Source organism: Typopeltis vanoorti, chromosome 24 (assembly GCF_054136105.1).
Source record: "Typopeltis vanoorti isolate ZY-2024b chromosome 24, IOZ_Tvanoo_1.0, whole genome shotgun sequence".
Classification (NCBI taxonomy): domain Eukaryota; kingdom Metazoa; phylum Arthropoda; class Arachnida; order Uropygi; family Thelyphonidae; genus Typopeltis; species Typopeltis vanoorti.
The window spans coordinates 24,539,053-24,565,251 of NC_143572.1; the positions used below are offsets into that span (position 1 = coordinate 24,539,053).

Sequence of the window (26,199 nt, forward strand, 5' to 3'; positions counted from 1 at the left end):
AAATATTAGCCAGAGTCATCCAAAACAGAATACAAACCTCCATCAACGAAAATAGCTGCAAAGAACAGGCCGATTTCAAAAAAGGCTTTTCGACAATAGATCATATTCAAACTATTACTCAGCTAACAGAAAGAAGCAGAGAATACCAGATTCCACTTTGTCTTCTTTTTATAGATTTTAAAAAAGCACTTGACACTGTGGAACATAACGCAGTATTCCAAGCTTTAACAGAACAAGGCGTAGAAAAAGCATACATCCAACTCATAAAAGATATCTAAAAATCTAAAAAAAGGCACAACAAATATCACCCTTTTCAATCCTGATTAAAGTTACCTTAAGTAGAGGAGTAAGTCAGGGCGATGTCTTATCATCTAATCTCTTCACATCTACTCTGGACAGCATCATTCGAAAAACTGATATGAAAAATGAAATAAACACTGATGGTGAAATATTAAATATCCTATTATTCATTTATGATGTGGTATTAATATCTCATTTGCCCAAACTCTTAGAATCAATGCTGAATAACATAAGTCAAACTGCCAAAAAATTGGATTTGAAATACATCTGGACAAAACAAGATGGAGGAAAAAAACAAATACTGTAAAGATTACATCTACCTCGGCCAGTCCATAAAAATGACATATCAAATAAAATAGTAAGGAGAAAAAGAGCTGCTTGGATAGCCTTCAACAAAATAAAATCAACAATTACCAACCCAAACATAGATACCTTGAAGTATGGAGTAATTACTTTGAAAAACTGCTAAATGAAACAAGCAGTGATGACAGCACAGTGGTAAAAAACACTGACAGGCATGCAGTCAGGAATACACATCCATACTTGAAGTAGAAAAAGCCAACAAAGGATTGAAATGTGGAAAGGCAGCAGGAGTAGATGATATTCGACCAGAAATGCTGAAGTATGGTGGTATAAAAGTCTTACAGTGGCTGCACTGCATAGTTCAGAAAGCCTGGACAGAGGGACGAATCCCCGATGATTGGAGTAGAGCTCTCATAGTACCCATATATAAAAAGGGAAATAAAACTGAATGTGAGAATTACAGAGGTATTTCCCTACTCAGTGTTCCTGGCAAGATCTATGCAAGTATACTTGAGAAACGGTTGAGAAGAATTGTGGAAGATAAGCTTGGTGAAGAACAAGCTGGATTCAGGCCAAATAGAGGCTGTCAGGATCAGATCTTCACTTTACGACAAATAGTCGAGAAAGCATAGGAATATAACAAAGATCTGTATTTAAGTTTTGTTGATTTGGAAAAGGCATATGACAGGGTGCCAAGAGAGAAGCTATTCAATACACTGCAGTTATATGGTGTCAATGGGGCATTATATCAAGCAATACTTAGACTTTATTTAAGTTGTAAGTCAGCAGTTAGAATTGAAGGAAGTACAGGAAGATGGTTTATTGTTAAATCTGGTGTGAGACAAGGATGTACATTATCCCATCTGATATTCATTATCTATATGGATCACATTATGAAGGAATGTGGTATTAAACCTGATATCAAAATTGGAGATATTAATGTCTGCTCTTTGCTTTATGCGGATGATGTTATACTTCTAAATAAATCCGCTACAAGTCTGCAGGATTCTCTGACTAAATTGAATAGCTGTTGTAATAGATATGGTGTAATAGCAATAAAAAGACAAAGACAATGAAAATAGGCAGAATCATTGAAAATGTCAACTGTGTTGTGAATGGAGAACCTGTGGAACAAGTAAAACATTTCAGCTACTTAGGCATGATTTTTACTGAAGATGGTAAATTAAATATAGAAATAGACAACAGAATCAACAAAGCTGGTATGGTGGGAAGTCAATTGAATAATTCATATGGAATAAGAAAGAAATTAGTCGGAACACTAAATTAGCTGTATACAAGACAGTGTTCAAACCAGTTTTAACTGTTATGGATCTGAGAGCTGGGTCAGAAGTAAAACACTTGACCAAAGACTAGTGACCGCAGATATGAGAGTCCTGAGAAAGATTAGAGGTGTGAAGAGATTGCATCAATGGCAATATTATATTAAAAACGAGGATATTAGGAAAGAACTTGACATTGTCGGCATCCAGGAATGCGTTAGCAGAGCTAATCTCAGGTGGTACAGTCACTTAAACAGAATGGGCAAGGAAAGATTAGCAAAACAAGTGTTCTCTGCCAGGTTGGCAGGAAAACGACCCAGAGGAAGACCAAGATATAGGTAGATTGATACGGTACAAAGTGCCTTAGACGATAGAAATATAAGATCTGATAATGTTGGAGTCTTGACAAGTAACAGACTGATTTGGAGGAAGATTGTAGACAGGAAGTTAGTAATGATGTAATTTTTTCATGTAGTACTGTCATATCCTGTACACCCCTTGAGGGTACATGGCAGGAATTTGATGATGATGATGAACATAGATATGGGGTGCTTAAGGGTCAAAGCTGTATAACTGAGAGGAGACCTCCACATTTAAAGGAATGCAGAGAACCAAGAAGGGCTTCTGACCTAATGTCCAATCCTCACTCTCTCGTGGTGCACCCTGTTGGATATCTACCTGGATACTGAACGAACGAAGATGGGCTGGCAATTTGGGATTTAGCCGACCAAATTGTATACTTATTGGCTTAAACCAATATACAAAATTATGGTACAACATGACAAAATTTCATGCCTGCTGGGGCGTCGCCTGGTTAAACAAGGTCCCTGTTGTTTTCGCCAGGGAACCAGGGTGAACAGCGAAAAGTCAGCTACTGGAACAAATCCTAAAACGCACCCAACTCAACATCACCAGAGTTGAAGATCGGTACTATCAACATAAGAAGCCTGAATGGCAAAAAATGGAGCTAGCTGAGGAATTAGATAAGTACCAGATTGACATAATAGGGGTGACTGAAACAAAAAAGACAAAAACTGGTGAGATCTTTCTGAGCAATAAATACAAAATGTTATATTCAGGCAATGACAATCAAGGAAAAGAAGGAGTAGCCATAGTATTCAACACAAAATACGAAGCTCATCTTCTTGAATGGCAGTCAGTCTCAAGTAGAGTGATGTGGGCAAATATCAGAATGGGAAATTGGACAATGAGACTTATTTGTGCCTATAGTCCCACAGAAGGTTCTGCTAAGGTAGAAGTGGAGGAATTTTTTGACGCTTTAGAGAAAGCAACTGACACAATAAAAAGGGAAAAGTTGGTCCTTGTTGGGGATCTAAATAGCAGAGTAGGAAATTATTGTCAGACATACAAAAATATTTTGGGAAAATTTGGAGAAAACAGCAAAGCTAATAATAATGGCAAATACCTGTTGAAGACATGGACTAGTTATTACTAACACCATGTTCCAACATAAAAATGTGCACAAATTCACATGGAAAGAAGGGGCAAGGAATAAGAAAAGTCTCATTGACTATGTTATTGTTGATAGTGATGTTTTCTCCCTGGTGCAGGACACCAGAGTGTATACAGAGGATTTGAAATTGGAAGTGATCACTATTTAGTCTTGAACAGGATAAAACTGAATTTCATATTGAAAAGAATAAAATGTAAGAAAGTTTTAAAGCGAATAAAAGTTGAGCAGCTCTAAGATGTGAACTGTAGGCTAAAATACACAAAGATTATTGAAGAAAAATTGAAAGAGTTTGAGAACAGGAACCAAACCATGGAGATTCAGTGGCAAGCCTTGAAGAAAGCCCTGATTGATTCAGCCAGAGAGGCATGTGGTGAGGTTGTCTGCAAGGATAGAAAAATCAGAACTCCATGGTGTACACAAGTTAAAGAGACAATGAAGGAAAAGAAGAAAGCATATCAAAAGTTCCTGGCAAATAAGTCAGCTTGTGCTCTTAGAGAATGCAGACATAAATGTAAGAAAGCTAAATACTGTGTAAAACTAGCTAAACGAAAGTCATGGGAGGACTTTGGCAAGAACATAGAAAATAAATATCAAGAAGGTGGTAAGATATTTTGGAGGTTGTTGGAAAAGCTTATGAATGGAGGAAAGAGTGCTGTAAAAGGAGTTAGAGATGATAAAGGTGACATGAAAACTGGAGAAAAAGATATCCTTGAAGTATGGAGTAATTACTTTGAAAAATTGCTAAATGAAACAAGCAGTGATAGCACAGTGGTAAAAAACACTCAAAAGGCATACAGTCAGGAATACATATCTTTACTTTAAGTAAAAAAAGCCATCAAAGGCTTGAAATGTGGAAAGGCAGCAGAAGTGGATGATATTCGACCAGAAATGGTGAAATATGGAGGTATAAATGTCTTACAGTGTCTGCACTGCATAGTTCAGAAGGCGTGGAGAGAGGGACGAATTCCTGATGATTGGAGTAGAGCTCTCATAGTACCCATATATAAAAAGCGAAACAAAACTGAATGTGAGAATGACAGAGGCATTTCCCTACTGAGTGTTACTGGCAAGATTTATGCCAGTATAGATGAGAAATGGTTGAGAAGAATTGTGGAAGAAAAGCTTGGTGAAGAACAAGCTGGATTCAGGCCAAATAGAGGCTGTCAGGATCAGATCTTCACTTTACGACAAATAGTCGAGAAAGCATGGGAATATAACAGAGATCTGTATTTAAGTTTTGTTGATCTGGAAAAGGCATATGACAAGGTGCCAAGAGAGAAGCTATTCAATATGCTACAGTTATATGGTGTCAATGGGGCATTATATCAAGCAATACTTAGTCTTTATTTGAGTTGCAAGTCAGCAGTTATAATTGAAAGAAGTACAGGAAGATGGTTTAATGTTAAATCTGGTGTGAGACAAGGATGTACATTATCCCCTCTGATATTCATTATCTATATGGATCACATTATGAAGGAAAGTGGTATTAAACCTGATATCAAAATTGGAGATGTTAATGTCAGCTCTTTGCTTTATGCGGATGATGTTATCCTTCTAAATAAATCCGCTACAAGTCTGCATTATTCCCTGACTAAATTGAATAACTGTTGTAATAGATATGGTATGAAGGTCAGCAATAAAAAGACAAAGACAATGAAAATAGGCAGAATCGTTAAAAATGTCAACTGTGTTGTGAACAGAGAACCTGTGGAACAACTAAAACATTTCAGCTACTTGGCAAAATTTTTTGAGAAGATGGTAAATTAAATATAGAAATAGACAACAGAATCAATAATGGTATGGTAGGAAGTCAATTGAATAAATTCATATGGAATAAGAGAGAAATTAGTCTGAACATAAAATTAGCTGTACACAAGACAGCGTTCAAACGAGTTTTAACTTTTTCATCTGGGAGCTGGGTCAGAAGTAAAACACTTGACCAAAGACTAGTGACCGCAGATATGAGAGTCCTGAGAAAGATTAGAGGTGTGAACAGATTGCATCAATGGCAATATTATATTAAAAACGAGGATATTAGGAAAGAACTTGACATTGTCGGCATCCAGGAATGCGTTAGCAGAGCTAATCTCAGGTGGTACAGTCACTTAAACAGAATGGGCAAGGAAAGATTAGCAAAACAAGTGTTCTCTGCCAGGTTGGCAGGAAAACGACCCAGAGGAAGACCAAGATATAGGTAGATTGATACAGTACAAAGTGCCTTAGACAATAGAAATATAAGACCTGATAATGTTGGAGTCTTAACAAGTATCAGACTGATTTGGAGGAAAATTGTAGATAGGAAGTTAGTAATGATGTAAATTTTTCATGTAGTACTATCATATTCTGTAAACTCCTTGAGGGTACATGACAGGAATTTGACGTTGATGATGATGAGCATAGATATAGAAATAAGAGCCCATCTTTTCAAAAGTCACATCTTACCAGCATTAACTTATGGCAGTGAAACATGGAACACAACTTTAAAAGAAGAACAAAGCTTAATAACAATTCAACGTTCAATAGAAAGAAAAATGTGCAATGTAAATAAAACAGATCACGTAAGACACACAAAAATCAGAAAGAAGTTTGGACTCAAAGATGTAATAAAAGCAATCTACAACATCAAAAGAAGATGGGCAGGATATTTTGCCAGAATGAGAGACAATAGATGGACAGTCAGAGTAACAAACTGGTATCCGAGAGATACCAAAAGGAAACCTGGAAGACCAGCCTTAAGGTGGGAAGACCCAATGATTAAGAAAGTCAGAAGAAAATGGAGAAGAAAGGCCCAAGACAGAAATAGCTGGACCCTTTAAAACCTGCAGTCATGGAGAAATCCTGACTGAAATCACAGGTCCATCAAGGTAATCAAAGTAAACTATCACATAGTCAGTATATCATGTTGGAGGCTTAATGGATTGTATACAGCACTCAGAAAGGATTAAAAACAGAATTTAATTCTTCCTATATTTCGTCTCAGTCAATGAGACATCTTCAGGGATTACAAAAAAACTAATGTAACATAAAAACAAATAACAAACAATACTAAGCCCAACCACGTGGGTGACAAAGTCCTATCTAGGAGGAGCACTAGGAGGAGTGGACCTCTGGTGATAAGTGTTTCCCAAATCTTAGGAAGCTTAATGCAACCATATTTGTTAAGATTTGGTTGATTCCTGAGAGCTGCTGCTGATTCTAAGAATAGTCTTTCTCTTTTGAATTTGCTGTGGTGGAACATGGTGGTTTTTTCCCATGAGATCCTGTGGGTTGTATCCAAGACATGGTCAGCCAGGTCTGACTGACCATAGTTGTGCTTGCAGATGTATGACTTATGTTCCTCCAGGCAGATAGTAGCTGATCTGCCTGTCTGTCCAAAGTATGCCAGTTTACAGGAATGGGGTACTTTATAGACTCCAGGCGCTGAGAGAGGAGGGAGCTGATCTTTTGTAGAGCGGATAAGGAGATAGCAAGTTTGCGGTGGGGCTTAAATGCTGTGTGTAGGTTGTACTTTTTTAAAATCTTGGCTATTTTTTTCAGATGTGCCACGGATGTAGGGTATGGTGACGACATTTCTAAACTCTTTTTGAAGAGAAGACCAGGGAATGGGGGAGGACCTGATTATTTTTTTAATGCCATGATCACTGTAGCCATTGGAGAGGAAAGTGTTGTGTATGTAGTCAAGCTCAGTTGTAAGGGTGGTTCCACTGGAACAAAGATTGTGGGCTCTCTTGGTAAGAGTTTTAATATTGTTGAGCCAGATTGTTGAGCAGAGTGGTGGTGGGAGAGTTTGTGGATGTATCTGCCTGTGTGCGTAGGTTTTCTATATATCGTGAAGGAACGTGTACTGCTGGGAAGGCGTGTAACTAAGGTGTCTAGGAAGGGTAAGCAATTGTTCTTTTCCTTTTCCATCGTGAACTGGATTCTTGGATGTAGGCTGTTGAGGTGACTGAGGAAGGCATCTAATGTGTCTGGGCCATGAGGCCAAATAGAGAACACATCATCTACATATCTTAGCCAGATGGAAGGTTTGAGAGGGGCTGAGTCTATGGCTTGTTTTTCAAAATCTTTCATATAAAAATTGGCAAGAGGGGATGAGAGGGGGGAACCCCATGGCGATTCCTTCTATCTGCTTACAGATTTTTGTTCTTTCAAGAAAAATAACCAGAATAGATGGCAAAGGAAAAGAGATCTAAAATGTCAGAAGGAAAAACATTTTTTAAGAGTGTTAAGGTATCAATTAAGGGAATATTGGTAAACAATGAGGAGATGTCAAAGCTTACCAATATGTCTGTGTTATTTAAAGTTAAATTTTCTATGAGGGTTTTGAAATGGGTAGTCTTTTATATAGGATGTGGAAAGTCCAGTGAGGGGGTCAGAGAACTGGCCAGCTGCTTTGACAGTTTGTAGGAAGGTGAGTTAGTGGCATCTACTATAGGTCTTAGTGGGGAATTGGGTTTGTGGATTTAACCGTAAACTGTATATTCAGGGGGCAGAATGGTCTGAGTTTTTTCGTGATTTCCGAGGGCCAGGAAGACACTTTTTTAAATAAGTTTTTTAGTTTTTTAACTTGTGTTTTTTGTGGGTTCATGTTCTAGCGGGGTGTAGGTAAAGCAATCTCAGAGGATAATCTCCATTTTTTCGATTGTATTCCGTGGCATTAAGAATGACTGTGGCATTACCCTTATCAGCTCTGGTGATAACGATACCTTTTTTGTTTTCGTAATTTCATGAGAGAGCAGTGTGTTGAGAGGATGATAAATTACTTTTTGGAGGCGAAGAATGGGAGAGGATGTTGGCAACGTCAAGTCTGATGTTTGCTATCTATTTAAAAACAGAATTTAATCATCATCATCATCATCAAATTTCTGTCATGTACCCTCAAGGGGTGTACAGGATATGACAGTACTACATGAAAAAATTACATCATTACTAACTTCCTATCTACAATTTTCCTCCAAATCAGTCTGTTACTTGTCAAGACTCCAACATTATCAGATCTTATATTTCTATCGTCTAAGGCACTTTGTACCGTATCAATCCACCTATATCTTGGTCTTCCTCTGGGTCGTTTTCCTGCCAACCTGGCAGAGAACACTTGTTTTGCTAATCTTTCCTCTCCCATTCTATTTAAGTGACCATACCATCTGAGATTAGCTCTGCTAACACATTCCTGGATGCTAACAATGTCAAGTTCTTTCCTAATATCCTCATTTTTAACATGATATTGCCATTGATGCCATCTGTTCACGCCTCTAATCTTTCTCAGGACTCTCATATCTGCGGTCTCTAGTCTTTGGTCAAGTGTTTTACTTCTGACCCAGCTCTCAGATCCATAAGTTAAAATTGGTTTGAACACAGTCTTGTATACAGCTAATTTAGTGTTCCGACTAATTTCTTTCTTATTCCATATGAATTTATTCAATTGACTTCCCACGATACCAGCTTTGCTGATTCTGTTGTCTATTTCTATATTTAGTTTACCATCTTCAGTAAAAATTGTGCCTAAGTAGCTGAAATGTTTTACTTGTTCCACAGGTTCATCATTCACAACACAGTTGACATTTTCAATGATTCTGCCTATTTTCATTGTCTTTGTCTTTTTATTGCTGACCTTCATACCATATCTATTACAACAGCTATTCAATTTAGTCAGAGAATCTTGCAGACTTGTAGCGGATTTATTTAGAAGTATAACATCATCCGCATAAAGCAAAGAGCTGACATTAACATCTCCAATTTTGATATCAGGTTTAATACCACATTCCTTCATAATGTGATCCATATAGATAATGAATAACAGAGGGGATAATGTACATCCTTGTCTCACACCAGATTTAACATTAAACCATCTTCCTGTACTTCCTTCAATTCTAACTGCTGACTCACAACTCAAATAAAGACTAAGTATTGCTTGATATAATGCCCCATTGACACCATATAACTGCAGCGTATCGAATAGCTTCTCTCTTGGCACCTTGTCATATGCCTTTTCCAAATCGACAAAACTTAAATACAGATCTTTGTTATATTCCCATGCTTTCTCGACTATATGTCGTAAAGTGAAGATCTGATCCTGACAGCCTCTATTTGGCCTGAATCCAGCTTGTTCTTCACCAAGCTTTTCTTCCACAGTTCTTCTCAACCGTTTCTCAAGTATACTTGCATAGATCTTGCCAGGAACACTCAGTAGGGAAATACCTCTGTAATTCTCACATTCAGTTTTATTTCCCTTTTTATATATGGGTACTATGAGAGCTCTACTCCAATCATCGGGAATTCGTCCCTCTGTCCAGGCTTTCTGAACTATGCAGTGCAGCCACTGTAAGACTCTTATACCACCATACTTCAGCATTTCTGGTCGAATATCATCTACTCCTGCTGCCTTTCCACATTTCAAGCCTTTGATGGCTTTTTCTACTTCAAGTATGGATATGTATTCCTGACTGCATGCCTGGTCAGTGTTTTTTATCACTGTGCTGTCATCACTGCTTGTTTCATTTAGCAGTTTTTCAAACTAATTACTCCATACTTCAAGGATATCTTTTTCTTCTGTTTTCATTTCACCTTTATCATCTCTAATTCCTTTTACAGCACTCTTTCCTCCATTCCTAAGCTTCTTCAACAACCTCCAGAATATTTTGCCACCTTCTTGATATTTATTTTCTATATTCTTGCCAAAGTCCTCCCATGACTTTTGTTTAGCTAGTTTTACACACTGTTTAGCTTTCTTACATTTGTCTCTGTATTCTGTAAGAGTAAAAGCTGACTTATTTGCCAGGAACTTTTGATATGCTTTCTTCTTTTCCTTCACTGCCTCTTTAACTTCCTGTGTCCACCAGGGAGTTCTGATTTTTTTATCTTTGCACACAACCTCACCACATGCCTCTCTGGCAGAATCAATCAATGTTTCCTTCAGAGTTTGCCACTGAATCTCCAAGGTTTGATTCCTGTTCTCAAACTCTTTCATTTTCTTTTCAATAATATTTCTGTATTTTAGTCTACAGTTTACATCTGAGAGCTGCTCAACTTTTATTCGCTTTAAAACTTTCTTACATGTTATTCTTTTCAATATGAAATTCAATTTTATCCTGCTCAAGACTAAATAGTGATCACTTCCAATTTCAAATCCTCTGTACACTCTGGTGTCCTGCACCAGGGAGAAAACATCACTATCAACAATAACATAGTCAATGAGACTTTTCTTATTCCTAGCCTCTTCTCTCCATGTGAATTTGTGCACATTTTTATGTTGGAACATGGTGTTAGTAATAACCAGTCCATGTCCTGAGCAGAAATCCAACAGATATTTGCCATTATTATTAGCTTTGCTCTTTTCTCCAAATTTTCCCAAAATATTTTTGTATGTCTCACATCATTTCCTACTCTACGATTTAGATCCCCAACAAGGACCAACTTTTCCTTTTTCATTGTGTCAGTTGCTTTTTCTAAAGCCTCAAAAAATTCCTCCACTTCTACCTTAGTAGAACCTTCTGTGGGACCATAGGCACAAATAAGTCTCATTGTCCAGTTCCCCATTCTCATATTTGCCCACATTACTCTACTTGAGACTGACTGCCATTCTAGAAGATTAGCCTCGTATTTTGTGTTGAATACTATGGCTACTCCTTCTTTTCCTTGATTGTTATTGCCTGAATATAACATTTTGTATTTATTGCTCAGAAAGATCTCACCAGTTTTGGTCTTTTTTGTTTCAGTCACCCCTATTATGTCGATCTGGTACTTATCTAATTCCTCAGCTAGCTCCATTTCTTTGCCATTCAGGCTTCTTACGTTGATAGTACCGATCTTTAACTCTGGTGATGTTGAGTTGGGGTTTGTTTTCAGATTTGTTCCAGTAGCTGACTTTTCGCTGTTCGCCCTGGTTCCCTGGCGAAAACAACGGGGGCCTTGTTTAACCGGGCGACGCCCCAGCCGGCATGAAATTTTGTCATGTTGTACCATCATTTTTTATTTTTGTTTAACCAATAAGAATACAATTTGGTCGGCTAAATCCCAAATTGCCAGCCCATCCTCGTTCGTTCAGTATCAAAGTAGATACCCAACAGGGTGCACCACGAGAAGGTGAGGATTGGACATTAGGTCAGAAGCCCTGGTCGGTTCTCCGCATTCCTTTAAAGGCTATGTGGAGGTCTCCTCTCAGTTATACAGCTTTGACCCTTAAGAATTTAATTCTTCCTATATTTTGTCTCAGTCGATGAGGCATCTTCAGGGATTACAAAAAAACTAATGTAACATAAACACAAATAACAAACAATAGTAAGCCCAGTATATAGTCAGTATATATTTGAAAGGTTTTATAGCTTTGTACATATTTTGATCGAATGGGAGCTTTATGAATGACATACATATACCAAATTTAGCACTTGTGCAATATTGGAAACACTGGTGGTGACCTTTCTTCAAGATTATTGCATTCTATCAATGCCTTCAACTGGACCTGTATCTTTGAAGCATCCTTAAATCTCCAAGTTTTGAGTGCAAATCTTGAGAATATAAAAATCATAGGAACCTAGTTACAGAAGGGTGCAGGACAACAACCTCGACCAAAAATTGCAAAAGAGATAATTCAATGTATGAGATGTTGTGGTAGAGCAATAAGTTCTGCTTGTACCAATTTCCTGACTATTTTCAGTCTGATCTGCAGGATGAAATGCAAATACACAATACCTTCATACTCCTCATATGATATTCATTTTCCTTTGAATTTAAGGAAAAAAAAACACTCTGCCACTTCCAGTCAAATGAGGTTTCAACATTTCAAAAAAAAAGTTTCAAACAGTTTTAGTTTAAAACAATACTTGATGCAAACTCTGTTCTTCTGCATCAGTATTTATTTTCAAAAATTACAGAACAGAATAGATAACTAAACATTTAACCATATTTAAACGAAACCACTCAACAGACTAACCCACAACAAAGATAACAAGACCTCTGAATTGCCTTTCATGACGTGCCAAATTATACTGTTAGCCATACAATCTCACCCCCCCCCCCAACTCCCAGCTAAACTGTAACTTTTGGGTAGCACCTTGTATACATAAAATCAAAATAGAAATTAGGTCCCCTTCATTTTTTCAATTAATTGTAATGCAAAATATTATCAAATTAAGACAAAATAAGAATAATAACAAATAAATAAATAAAATACCTGAATATTTGAAGGAGTGTTATACTTAATTGGATCAGGTGCTGTTCTAGTATTCTGTGAGCCTTGACTAGGAGTCGACTGAGTTGGAGATTGGATACCTTGCCATGGTTGGCCATCTGCTAACATTGCTTCGTCAACCTAAAATATATTCAAAATATAAATTTCTGTCAATGGTCTGAATTAAGTACATATAAAAGCAATGATTAATATTCAAAGTAAGGCTATTGGTATTATAAAAATGGTTTCAATAACTAACTTTGAAGATAAAGGAATATGTAAATTGGGTCACTTAAGGGTCAGAGCCAATTCCTGAGAAATGACTGGGGATTCTGCAATGTGCAATCCTCACTTTCATGTGGTGCACCCAGTAAGTAGGTATCTACTGGTACATGAACGAGGATGGGATGGCAATTTGGGACTCAGCTGATCCAAATTGTACTTTTCATTGGTTTAAGACACAAATGCAAATGATGGTACAACATGATGAGATTTCGGGTGACATCCCAGCTGGGGTGTCTCCCAGTTAAACAAGGCCCCTGCTGTTTTCGTCAAGGAACCAGGGTGGAAGATGAAAAGTCAGCTACTGAAACAGGCTCCAACTCAACATCTAGAAGAAGAATAAACCCAACCTCAGAAGAACTGAAGATAGGAACCATCAATATAAGGAGTATTAATGAAAGAAAACTGAACTTGCAGAAGTTGACATTATTATTATATGGGCACCTCCATGGAGTCTGAAGACAAAGCACTCACAACTGATTCTGGCAACCCATTCCACTCATTCACAACTCTCCAAGCAAAAAATCTAGTCCTCACCACCCTGTTAACCACCACACCTTTATTCAACTTCCAGGGATGATCACTTGTTCTGGTCCCTCTAGTTATGTGCTGAAGCATTTCCTCTGCATCTATCCTATTAAACCCTTTAAGCAACTTAAATGTTTTTATCATATCCCCCTCTTTTTTTTGTCCTATCAACCAACTTCTGCAATCCACATACCCTTAATCTATCCTCATAGGGAACATTCCAAGGCCACTCACTATCTTGGTCACTTACCTCTGAGTCCTCTCCACTGCTTCCTCATCCACCCCCCCCCCAGAAAACCAAGGGGATCAGACTTGAGCACAGTAATATCCAGACGTGGGCATAATAAGGCCTTACAACGAGTAATAACAACTTCCTTATCTCTACTTGTTAATGAGTTCTTCAATAGCCAAGTAGTCTTATGGGCTACCTGAGCATATGTCATCCAAACTTTAACACTGTCCATCAATATCCCCCCCCCCCCCCCGTGAATCTCTAGCTTCCTGTATTTCCTGGAGCACAGTGCCATCAAAGTGATACACGGCTTGTAATTTATTTATCTCAAAATGCATAACTTTACATTTCTCCACATCAGATTAAACCCATTATCTTTTCCCCCCACTGACAACCTATTTAAATCATTCTGCGAGCTCTCCACATTGCCTTAATTAACTATTGCTCTAATTAATTTTGCATCATCAGCAAACAACTGAATATTACCTTTCAGGTTATTTTTTATATCATTTATGTACAAATTAAATAGCAATGGTCTCAGCACTAAACCTTGCAGCACACCACTAGCCACTTGTTTTTGCCTAGATCCTGTCCCTTCACATACCACTCTTTGATATCTGTCCAGCAGCTATTCTCTTATCCACTTAACTAGTCTCATATCCGTCCCCATTCGTTCTAATTTGTAACAGAGTTCGATGTAGTATTCTGACAAATGCCTTTACAAAATCCAGCAGAATCATCATGAGCCATTTCCTTTATCCAATTCTTCTGTTACTCTATTATAAAATGATAGTAAATTACTAAGGCATGACCGATCCTTCACAAAGCGATGTTGATTATTTGTGGAAAATATGTGATTGATGTTCTTTTGTCTATTGAGCATTCAGTTTATCCGAAGTAGGAAAGACAGCAGTCACGTGGAACTTGGTAAACACCTTGAAGAATCATGGGAGATCCTTCATCTTTAGAAGAGGGGAAATACTTTGAGAATTTATTAATAGGAATTTGGTAATGACAATCCGAAAGGTTATAACTGGGGTTAGTGTTGAGATGCACTGGAGTGAGAATGATTTCTTTAGATTCTACAATTTTTCTTTCCAGTTCGTCATAGCATTTAAAGATGTTTTCTGATTTGTTCCATATGACTGGGTTGGTGACAGAGTTTTCATCATTAGTATCAGCAGAATTGAGTACTTGATCTGACAGAGTGTTGGCTCTAGTTCTGTCATATGTGATGTCTCTTTTATGTTCTTCTAGAAGTAACGTCATGGATTTTTCAGTATGGCAAAAATAAGGCATGTTACAGTTGCCCCCAACACAGTAAATGCCAGGATATTTTAAGTTGTTATGTTTTTGTTTGGGCATACTGAGTAAGGAATTGAGCTCAGGTAGAGGAGTGAAAGAAGTCTGGATGTTAAATTTTTTGAGAACTTTAGCTAACTTAGCCAAACAGAACTGATATGTGGTAAAGATATGTAGCCTTTTTGATTATTTCTATCTTCAATATGGTGAGGAGGTGGATTAAATAGAGGTTTTCTGCTGATTGTTTTGAATAACCGTTTTGCCGAATGTTGCAAGAAGAAACTGAAGTTCTTTGTTGATATCCTCTTCTTTCAGAGAGGAGGAAGCGAGCACATTTACCTAGTGTAGGGATAATGCCAAGTTTTTGAGGTGGATAGTGATGGGAATGTGCATGGTAAATCGAGATTTTTCTATTTTCCAAATACACGAGTGAGTTTGACATCTAGGAATGGGAGAGAGCATTACGTTCTTCACTCCCTCTCTTTGTTCTGCAGACATTAGTTGGAGAACCCTGATTGGATAGGACATATAAGAAAACTAGATGATGAGAGTGCATCCTGAGAAAAAGACAAGGCACTGACTGCCTTTGCTTTACACACATACACAATTGACTCTCACTTAGCAAACACCATTATAACAAACTATCAAAAAAGTAGTTCTGACCAAAGCTTCATAGACACAATGATATGGTAAAGGAGATCCACCACAGCAAACTATCCTAGTAGTACCTACTCATAACTTATTTTTCACGGTATTAACACCACCACAAACACTTTTATCAACAAGGATGTTTTATTAACGCTAATATTTCGCTGATTTTCAACTCGGCATCATCAGAGCACAACACACATGTAAACGCGACAGTGAGTGAGTGAAACAATATAAAATAATCTTTCAGATCTATAACGACTCCTAAATAGCACATTCGTTTTCCTCCATCTAATCCTGTGTGAAGGAGTGTCCAAAGCATGGTCTGCCAGTTCGCTACTGTTACTATGGCAAGTCGGGACTGGCAGACCACGCTTTGGACACTCCTTCACACAGGATTAGATGGAGGAAAACGAATGTGCTCTTTAGGAGTCGTTATAGATCTGAAAGGTTATTTTTTGAGTCAGCAATGGCTTTGAAGAATTCTCCCAACCTTAACAAATATGGTTGCATTAATTTGCCAAAAATTTGGGAGACGGTTATCCTAAGAAAAACTCCTGGATAACTGCTGCTTTTTTTTTTTCCCCCATTAGAGGGCGCCAAAAATAAGACTTTAGATCTTTTGTCTTTTGCAATTATATTGTTTCACTCACTCACTCACTGTCGCGTTTACATGTGTGTTGTGCTCTGATGATGCTGAGTTGAAAATCAGCGAAATATTAGTTAATAAAACATCCTTGTTGATAAAAGTGTTTGTGGTGTTGTTAATACCGTGAAAAATAAGTCATGAATAACCATCAATGTCTAAGCTTATCTGTTAGACTAGTAGTACCTAGAATAGTTTGCTGTGGAATTGCCTATAAGGAGAATTGAATATACATTGTAATAAAGAATGTAGAATATGAAATCACAGAATGAGAACTAAAATATAAAATATAAATGACAAACCTTCTCTACATAAGGTACAGGTATAGATCCTGTTTGACCTAAACTATTTCTTGCAGTCCACCACTGTTCTTCTTCTTTGTCAATTATTGTGAGAATTTCACCTTTTCTGAATGGTAGATCATCAGGATCACCCTATAATATTTTTTTAAAAAGAATAAAATTACTGCATTACATAATGAAATTAATAATATCAATCTCTGTATTCAAGTAGGCTACCACATTTAAATCATACTTTATTATCATCAGAGGCACTAGTGTTTTCAGTAACTGGTCCATACATTCATCTTAAATATTATGATGCTAATTAGAGATTAGTGTTAGAACTATTTACATACATTTGGCAGCACATTTTGTTTAATGACACTAGGAAATCCAAGTGTGGCAAAATAAAAAAAAATGTATATAATGAATCAGTGTAACAGAGAAGAATACTTTTTAAAAAAAATTCTGGGTATCAGCAACAAACATTTTATTTAGTCATTACACTGCTTCTGAACATTATAAACTATATTTTGTCAAGAACTGCATTACCGTAGTGTATAATTAAAAAAAAAAGTTCAGAAAATACAAACCACCAGTGAGCGGCTCGTGGCTTGAAATCGGATGCTACAACTTTCGAAATATACATACACACTGTAAGTACGGTGTATATGTGTTTGGATAAAATATCAAAATTATGGTAAAAATTTTAAAAAAATTAAACATGTAAAAATATTATTTATTATCGATAAACTTACACAGTTTGGTATAATTCAAAATTACTTAAAAATAAAATATATTCTTCTTGTTTTGTTTCATGAAAAAATATTGTTTATTATCAATAAAATTATACAGTTTAGTATAATTCAAAATTACTTGAAATAAAATCCATTCTTCTTGTTTTGTTTCGAGCAAAAAGGTCAACAACTTTTTTCTTGATGTTTGGGTGACTGTTGAAGAATTTGTAGTTCACTTACAGTCACTACTGTCACACAACTAATTTCTTGAGGTTGCATTTCTGATGTCATAATTTTCAATAACCCCAATAATGTTCTAAAATAAAACCTATAACAAATGTTATGTCTTTAATTGTAATGTCCAAATATTTAAAGAGACGGAGTAAACATGATAAGCACTACGAACACTCTACTACTGTTGCAAATGGCATATAAACAACAGTGGAACTGTGCAACGGATAGTGCCAGGCATTATTCTAATAGCTCGCATCTCACTATGATGTGCATATGCCTGCACGCATAGCAATATGACATTGTGGTAAACACTGCTGCTAGCATCCTTCGCCCTTCTAAGTGCTACAAGATGGATTTTTATTATTTTTTATACAAAATAAGTGAATTGTATAGGATTGTTGAGATAAAATTAAATATTACAAGCATATATAAATAAATTAATAAATATATTTATATATCGAGAAAAATTGGGGGTGCTGCAGTTCCGCAGTGCCTATGCATGAGCCGCCCCCGCAAACCACAGACAGTATTCACTGCATAAAATTTAAATATTAAACATTTCTAACAGCTTTCTTTTAGTTGTAACAAATTTTGACCACATTTGTTATATTAAAGTACTGTAGATGCTAGAAAAGTAGTATATTAGATCTTTTTAAGGAAACAAACCTATATAGCAGTGTAAACTGCACTGCACTCATTAGACTGACACTGATCTGAAGTTTTGCATCAAAGTGTGGCAGTCTAGTGAATGAGTGCAGTGAAAAGATAATATTAACACATTCACGTCAGGACAGTAGCAGCTCGTTCACCACAGTCCTATCTGGCAAAGCGAGCAAAATCACAGGCAATTTTTTTCCCATGTGTCGGATGTGCTGCTTTTCGTAACAGTTTCTTCAATTGTAACTAATCCCACATTGAGGAGAGGAGGTAGGTGGGTTTTTATAATCCTATACTGTTGGGAGGGTGGAGTGATTGCAGGTGATTGTATGTAACTGGGAGTGTTCTTTTCAGAATATATTATAAAACAATTAAAGAGAATGATATATTTGATTTCTAAGAAATGTAAAGAATAGTAAATATAAGGAAGTTAAAGAATAGGCATGAATAAAACATACTTTCAGTGCTGTAAAATGGATTATGAATAATTTATATCTGTGATATTATGTGTGCGTTTATGTTATCTAGGGGCGGAGTGAAGAATACGTGATTGTATAAACTCTAGACTCATATTTGCATTTATGATGGGCATAATTAAAAAAAAAAAACACTTATGAATAGATGGAAAGGGATTTGTTTGCGAAATATAAATTACTAACAACCACCATACTGTAGACACAAGAAAAACAAGTAGTTTTATTGTATCACTGAATAAGGCACAGAGACATTTGCAGTCTGTGTAATTTGTCAACAAATAGTGCAATTAGAGACAACTGAAAAACGGCACTACTTAACGAAACACGTCCCCTACCACAAAAACTATGCAGCACAGACTCGAGCAAAACCATTTGTTGTACTGCCAAACACAGCATTTAACTAAAAGCAATTGTCTTAACATTTGTCCAAATTTTCAATTATATGAAATAAGTGTTTGTTCCATTGCATTTGAAAATTACAATATCATTAAGAGAGAGAGAGATCACAAATGCTAACATCAAATAAAATTCTACCGAAGGAGTTGAAACTAACATGCTGCATAAACTTTGCATCAGTTTAGCCCACCTGCACAATGCGGAAGTGGCACACAAATGGTAATGAGAAGTCCCACCGTTTCGATAAACATGTGAAACACTTCCAAATGAACGTGTTGATGGAGATGATAGTATGCAGTGAATGAAATTGTACAGAGTGCAGTGATTCTGACTATGTGTGTGTGCGTGCAGAGGAGGTAAAGTGAAACAATTTGTTCCATGTGCTTTAATTTTATTTTAATATTACGACTCTAGAAAAGTTTAAAGTTTTATGAGAGATAATGTTGAGTATAAGATTAAGAACAGTATGTATTTGTTGCAGTTTCTCATGTTTTTTGTGTTCTTACTTTGGTTTTCTGTTGATGATTCTATGGTTTCTGAATCTGGATGGGGCTTGCTGAGAGCCCCTGATAAACAAGAAGGTGAAAAAGTATTCATTCTCAAGAGGAATTTGATTCAGTGCCAGAGCTTTGCACCCACCATGGAGCCATACATGGATGCTAACTCTCTGACAAGCAGTGACTGCACTCAGAAGTGGAATGGACACTATACATGCACCACAGCAAGCCTTGGACCCTGTTCCCAGACCATGGGGAAGTAACCTTACTGCAACACCTTTGACCCTTGTAAGGAATTCACCCACTAGCCAAAATGATCTTAACTAGGCTAACCAGGATTGTTCATCTTGCTGAAACAAAGGCTACAGTAGTGTGAGACTGCCAGGATCCCCCTTTCCAAATGTTCACAGGTCACGTTGCATGGCAAACACAATGACAAGGTACTGGATCCCAATGACAGTGGTCTAGAAGAAAAAGAATAAGGTTAAGAATAAGAAAAAGAGTCATTATCATCATTGGATGGTTCCCCTTTACCACAAACAGGTGCCTCACATGGATTCCAATTGATAAAGTGAGAGAACAGTGATAGAAAATGTTCAAGAGGTATGCATTCTAGATTATATCAATACAGAATGCATACCATCAGTACTTAAGGTAGAAAAAGCCATCAAAAATCTGAAATGTAGGGTAGAAAAAGCCATCAAAAATCTGAAATGTAGAAAGGCAGCTGGAGTAGATAATATTCAACCAGAAATGCTAAATTAGGGAGGTATAAAAGTTTTACCATGGCTGCACTGCATAATTTAAAAGACCTGGTCAGAGAATTGAATGATTGAGGTAGAGCTCTCATAGCCCACATATAAAAACGGGATATAAAACTGAATGTGAGAATTACAGTGAAATTTCCCAATATTTACAGAGACGGAGTAAACACAATAAGCACTACGAACACTCTACTACTGGTGCAAACTGCACATAAACAACAGTGGAACTGCACGACGGACAGTGCCGCATTATGCTAATAGCTTGCATCTCACTATGATTTATGAAAACATCTCACTATGTTTGCATAAATCCAGGTAGGATTTATGCAAACATACTTAAGACGAGGCTAAAGAAAAACTGTAGAGGAGAAACTTCAAGAAGAGCAAACTGGTTTAAATCAAATAAAAGTAAGAATTAGATTTTCACTTTAAGATGAACAGTTGAGAAATCATGGTAATATAACAAAGATCTGTATTTAAGTTTTTTTGGATCTGGAAAAGGCATACAACAGTATGCCAACAGGAAAACAATTTAAAAAGCTATATTATGTAAATGGGACAGTACAGGAATATGGTTTGACATAAAATCAGGTATAAGACAAGGAGACACACACTCACAAAATCTCCACCATTCTTAATCATCTGTATGGATCTCATCATAAAGAAAAGTGGCATCAAACCTGACATCAAAATTGGAAATGTTAATCTCAGCTCTTTACTGTATGCAGATGATCTCATACTCTTAAATAAATCCAGTGGAGGCCATCAGGATTCCTTTGCTAAATTACTGCAACAAATTTGGTATGAAAATCAGATATAAAAACAGACTATGAAAATAGGCAAGACCAATGAAAACATTAGCTGCCTGAATGTGGAACCTAGAGAACAAATAAAATGTTTCTGCTATTTATGCACAATTTTAGTAAAGACAGCAAAAACTAGAAATAGACAAGAGAAAAAGAATAAGCAAATTGGGAAATGTGCATAGTCAAATGAGTAACATAATAAGAAATAAGAGAGAAATTAGTCAAAATACTAAACTAGCTAAATACAAGATAGTAATCAAACTAATTTTACTTATCAATATGAGAATTTAGAAATAAAATAGATGATCAAAGACTTACCTCAGTTATGAAAGCTTGGAGAAAAATTAGGAGTAAACTGATGCCATTAATTATGAATCACATTAAAAATGAAAATATCAGGAAAGAATATGACATTGTTAGCATTCAGAAATCCATGAACATAGCTAATCTCATGTGACATGGTCATTTAAATAGACTAGGACAGAAAAGATCAGTAAAACAGATGTTTGCATTCCATTTTACCAACATAAATGACATACACAAGGGGTGTTCAACCCGTCGATCGTGGAGTGATTTTTGGTCGATCTCGTGTATTCCTCCTTACTTACAAATTTAATTAAAATTTAATTTTCTTATAAGTCCGGGTAAATGAATTAATTTGGATCAGTGGAAGTCAAACAGCGAGCCAAGTGAATACGATTATAAGCAAAGTGTAAAAACTTGATTGTAGCTTAAATATTAAATATTCCAAAGCACATTACATCGATTTTTTACTTAGGTTAAGTTTCATGTGAATATTGTAAAAAAATAAACTTTGTTTGTCTCGGTATAGTTTGTATTAGATGTTTTTGTAAATAACTCTTTTGAAGCTAACTGTATATACTGCTTTAATAAGAATATGTTAGAGTGTTAAAAACAAAGGCAATGTTTTTGTCGGTGAATATTTTTGCCGTTTCTAATAACATGACGGTATTAGAAAAATTGTTCTTGAAACTCGTATGTATTTTCTCGGCTTGCAGGCTCTAAGTGTAAACATCTCCGAAGTCAGTCAGAAAGAGTTCAAACAACTTTCTGATGGCCAGCAACTTACAATCAAAAGAAAGCAGAGGAGAACAAAAGGCGTGTCAAACTCGAAACATAATATGAAAGACTCATACCGATTCTCTGGGGGGTTGCCAAACTTCATGCGAGGTCTCAGAGGAGGCCTAATAAAAAGGGACTAAAGCAAGCAGAAGGGGTCCAGGTTCCAGAATTGCTGTCAGCGAGGAGGCTGCCAGGTTCAGAGTCGCCGTCAGAGAGAGACTGCACGGATCCACGTTGCTTGAGAGAGGAATTTCCCACTTCCAGAAAGGAGCTTCTCGGTTCGAGAAGTCGCTAGAGAGAGACTACTTCTAGGCCTGAGACAAGGTTTCAAATTGCTGAAAGGAAGAGTTCCAATTGCCGGAGAAAAGTTTCCAGGCCAGGTTAATGTCAGACATTCACCAATGTGTTGCATTTTCATTACAATTTGATGAATCAAACGACTTCACTGATATTGCTCAGTTAATGGTATTTCAAGATTATTCAAGTAAAGAACTTTTGAAAATTATACTATTATTGGGAAGGACTAGGGGAGAAGACATTTTTTCAGCATTTGATGAATTTGTGAAACAACACAAACTTCTGCTTTTTAAACTTGTGTCTATTACTACTGATGGTGCTCCTGCAATGATAGGTAATAAATCAGGTTTCATTTCATTATGTAAAAACGATGAAAAATATCCAGATTTTTTAACGTACCACTGCATTATTCACCAAAAGTACTGTGTAGTAAAAGATTAAACACAAAAGATGTTTTGGATATTACATTTAAAATTGTAAATTCTGTTCAAGGAAAAAGCCCTGCAATGGCAATTATTTAAATTACAGGCAGATGATGATAGGGAACTTCTGTTTACTATAATGTTCGCTGGCTCAGCAGAAGTCAATTTTTAGAAAGATTTCTTGTATTAATTAACGATATAAAAAATTTTCTTGATGAAAAAGGAGATATTTATCCACAATTGAGTGATAAAAGATGGTTGTTACACTTATCATTTTTAGTAGATTTCTGTACGAAATTAAGCAATTTAAATTTAGAGTTACAAGGTAGAGATAAAATTAATTGACATGTTAAGTTCAATAAAAATTTTCCAACAATACTTACTTTTATTAAAGAAAAATATAAATGATCGCAAATTTAGACATCTCCCATATTTATTAAAATTTTTTGAACAAAATCAAGAAATGCTTCGCTATGATTTAAAAGAATTTATTCGTGAAATAGAATTAGTTGAGGAAGAAATAAATTCAAGATTTTAAGATTTTAATAAAAGTGAAATGATTGTATCTTTTATCAATGCATAATAGTATCATTTCAAGAAAACTTGAACATCACAGAAATTTCAAATAGAATAAACCAAGCTGAAGTAGAATTTGAGATAATAAACATTCAGAATAGTTTACATTTAAAATCAATAAACAATGAAGTCATTTGGAAGTATGCACACGAAAAATTTCCAATATTAACTGATATTGTGCAAAAAATTCTGCTGTGTTTCAGATCGACATACTTGTCAGAATCTGCTTTTTCAAATATGATAGTCATAAAAAATCAATTAAGCAACCAAATTACAAATAATCATTTGGATGATTGTCTGCGATTGGCCACTTCTTCATATCAACTTGACTATGAAAATGTTGCGAGATCCAAACAATGCCTAATTTCACATTAACTTTTTTTTTTTTTTTTTTTTTAATCAACCAGCATTTGCTGTAACTTATGAGTTTGTAATCAATCTGTTGTTTTTTCTAACTTTGGTTTTCCAAAATAGAGAAATAAATATTTTATTCCAATATATTTGTTTTTTTTTTGTTGTATTAAAATACAACAAAAGGGCTCACTTTAGTGAGTACGCGAGTGGCGAACCCGAGGTACCTGATGCTGGACCATACCTTATTTCATGTAATATACATCTGTTATATTATCTATAGGATGGTCCCTACTCTTATTTCTTTCTATCCTTTTCTTCTTTCTTGTTCCTTCCCCCCCAATGCTATTAGAGTAATCGAGGGCTAGGGGTGATTCTTTCAATGTTTCTACTTTTTTCATCTCTTCATGCATAGAAGGCAACAGGAAACCACTATGCTTCTACTTTTTCCCTAGTTTGGATGAGCAGTAAGAAAGTCAAAGAAAGACTAGATTTGCAGGACATCTTCTGAGAGGTTCTTTGGGACACCTGACAAGAACTATATTACAAGGGAAAGTTGAGGGGAAGAGAAGACGTGGAAGACCAACTAGAGAGTGGTTTAATGACATCGTGGAATGGACTGGTTTAAGAATGATGGAAGCGACAGACAGAGAGAAATGGAGAAGAGCTGCTCATCTGCTGCAACCCTCTTGCTAGAGGATGCTACAGGACGACGATGATTAAAATAATTAAGTGATAAATAAATTTTTAAATACACAAATAAAGTTTTTAGTTGTGTAATTTTTTTTAGTTGTTTATTTGTGCGTAATCAGATATCAGGTTGGGGGAACATGATCTATATAAGAGAGTAGATCACCGAATAACTTTTTATAGAAAAGTAGCTCGCGTAGTAAAAAAGGTTGAACACCAATGACATACACCATCACTTACAGACGAATAGACCAGATCTCACATTCTCAACAGAAACTCAAATTGTAGCTACAAACACCATAAGTATGTCCAAATTACACGGCACACGATTCCTTTTGCTATAAGGTGGCACGTGTCTTTGTGAAACTAGACACTGCTTGTCAGAGAATGCCAAACTTAGGATTCACTGCTTTTGATCTCAAGTTTCTTTGCCCCATTCAGTTACATTCATCTGCTATATTTATAGCAGATGAATATATTTATTTTCTGCCAAATTCCAGAAACCTCTCTGACCTTTATCCCTGAAGTGCAACTTTCTGTAATCAGTTATCTAAATAGTGAAGTCAATTTCTTATGTAGCCTTTATATCTACAACTGGCTTCCCTTTTCCAGCACCAATGACTAAGCTGAACGAGATGCAGCAGTATCTGCAATAAGCAATGACCTAATACAAATGATATATCTACCAACCAAAATACCTGATAACCCTCTCTGCTCTCCCAGTACCCTTCAAGTCATTTCACCTCTCAGTAACTTGGATTGCAATCCTGTGCAAGTTTCCTTTCTCATAAAATGCTTCCCCCCCACTCCAGCTAATTTCAACCTTGTGTCCTTTGGTGCAATAAAGGTGGTACCAAGTGGAACAACTCCAGAACTTTGACTCTTCCTTTCCACCTCATCCACTATTCTGATCCAAACACTTGCTCTGAGTGAGTCACAGACAGCATCCTCACTGACACGAAGGCCTTCATTCCCCATCCAATTCAAAGTTCCCCACTTACTTTCTCTACCCTCCTAAGAAAAAAAAATTCAACCTACCACATATGCAAACCACACAATAAATGCAAAACAGTCAGCAAATCAAAATCTGTACACAATTCTGTCCAAATGGCACAACTTCCATTTGGACAGAAGAAACTTATCTTTCTTCTGTCCAAATGGAAGTTGTGCCATTTAGTCTCTTGCAAAGGTCACTGGAATGAATTTCTGCTCACCTACACTTCAACTTCTCTCACTCAATCAGATGTCAACACTGTTACAGCACCTAAAGCTGACCTCCTAGCATCACTCTTCTCCAACACCAACATAGATAAATAAAGCAAATCATCGCCTACTGTATCAGAAACAATGCACCATAAACATCTTGTAGTTTTTTGATAAAGACACATAAGAACACTTAATAACTTAGATGCTAAAAATCCTTCCAGTCCTTCCATCTCTCCAATAATACTCAAGCATGCTCCAGAACAAATACTATCCTATACTGTATCTACAATCATTTATGCATAGTTGGCAATTATCTCAATGCATGAAAACAAGTAAGATGAAAATCTGCCACCTATTTACCAACCATTCCCCACCATCTAGAAGCCTACCAGTTAATCAGTGACCACAAGTATGGAATCTTGTACTCCAGAAGCTCCTAGCCTACATCACTGGACAAATGCCATGGAAAGGTTGGGAGCAAAATGCTGTTGCTCTTGACATTTCCAGAGCATTTAATCCTGTCTGGCATCAAAGCCTGCTTAGTAAATTGCCACTCTTTGGTCTA

General features: G+C 36.4%; 1 protein-coding gene across 1 annotated transcript in view; it reads right to left on the reverse strand.

Annotated features, from left to right (window-relative positions):
* LOC150093026 (adapter molecule Crk-like) overlaps positions 1–26,199 on the reverse strand; it is a 107,599-nt gene that overhangs the window by 10,647 nt on the left and 70,753 nt on the right. Inside the window, exons 5-6 of the mRNA XM_090413820.1 lie at positions 16,464–16,595; positions 12,527–12,664 (exon numbers count right to left, since the gene is read on the reverse strand). Coding sequence (XP_090269946.1) covers positions 12,527–12,664; positions 16,464–16,595 — 270 coding nt within the window. The remainder of the gene's footprint in view (positions 1–12,526; positions 12,665–16,463; positions 16,596–26,199) is intronic.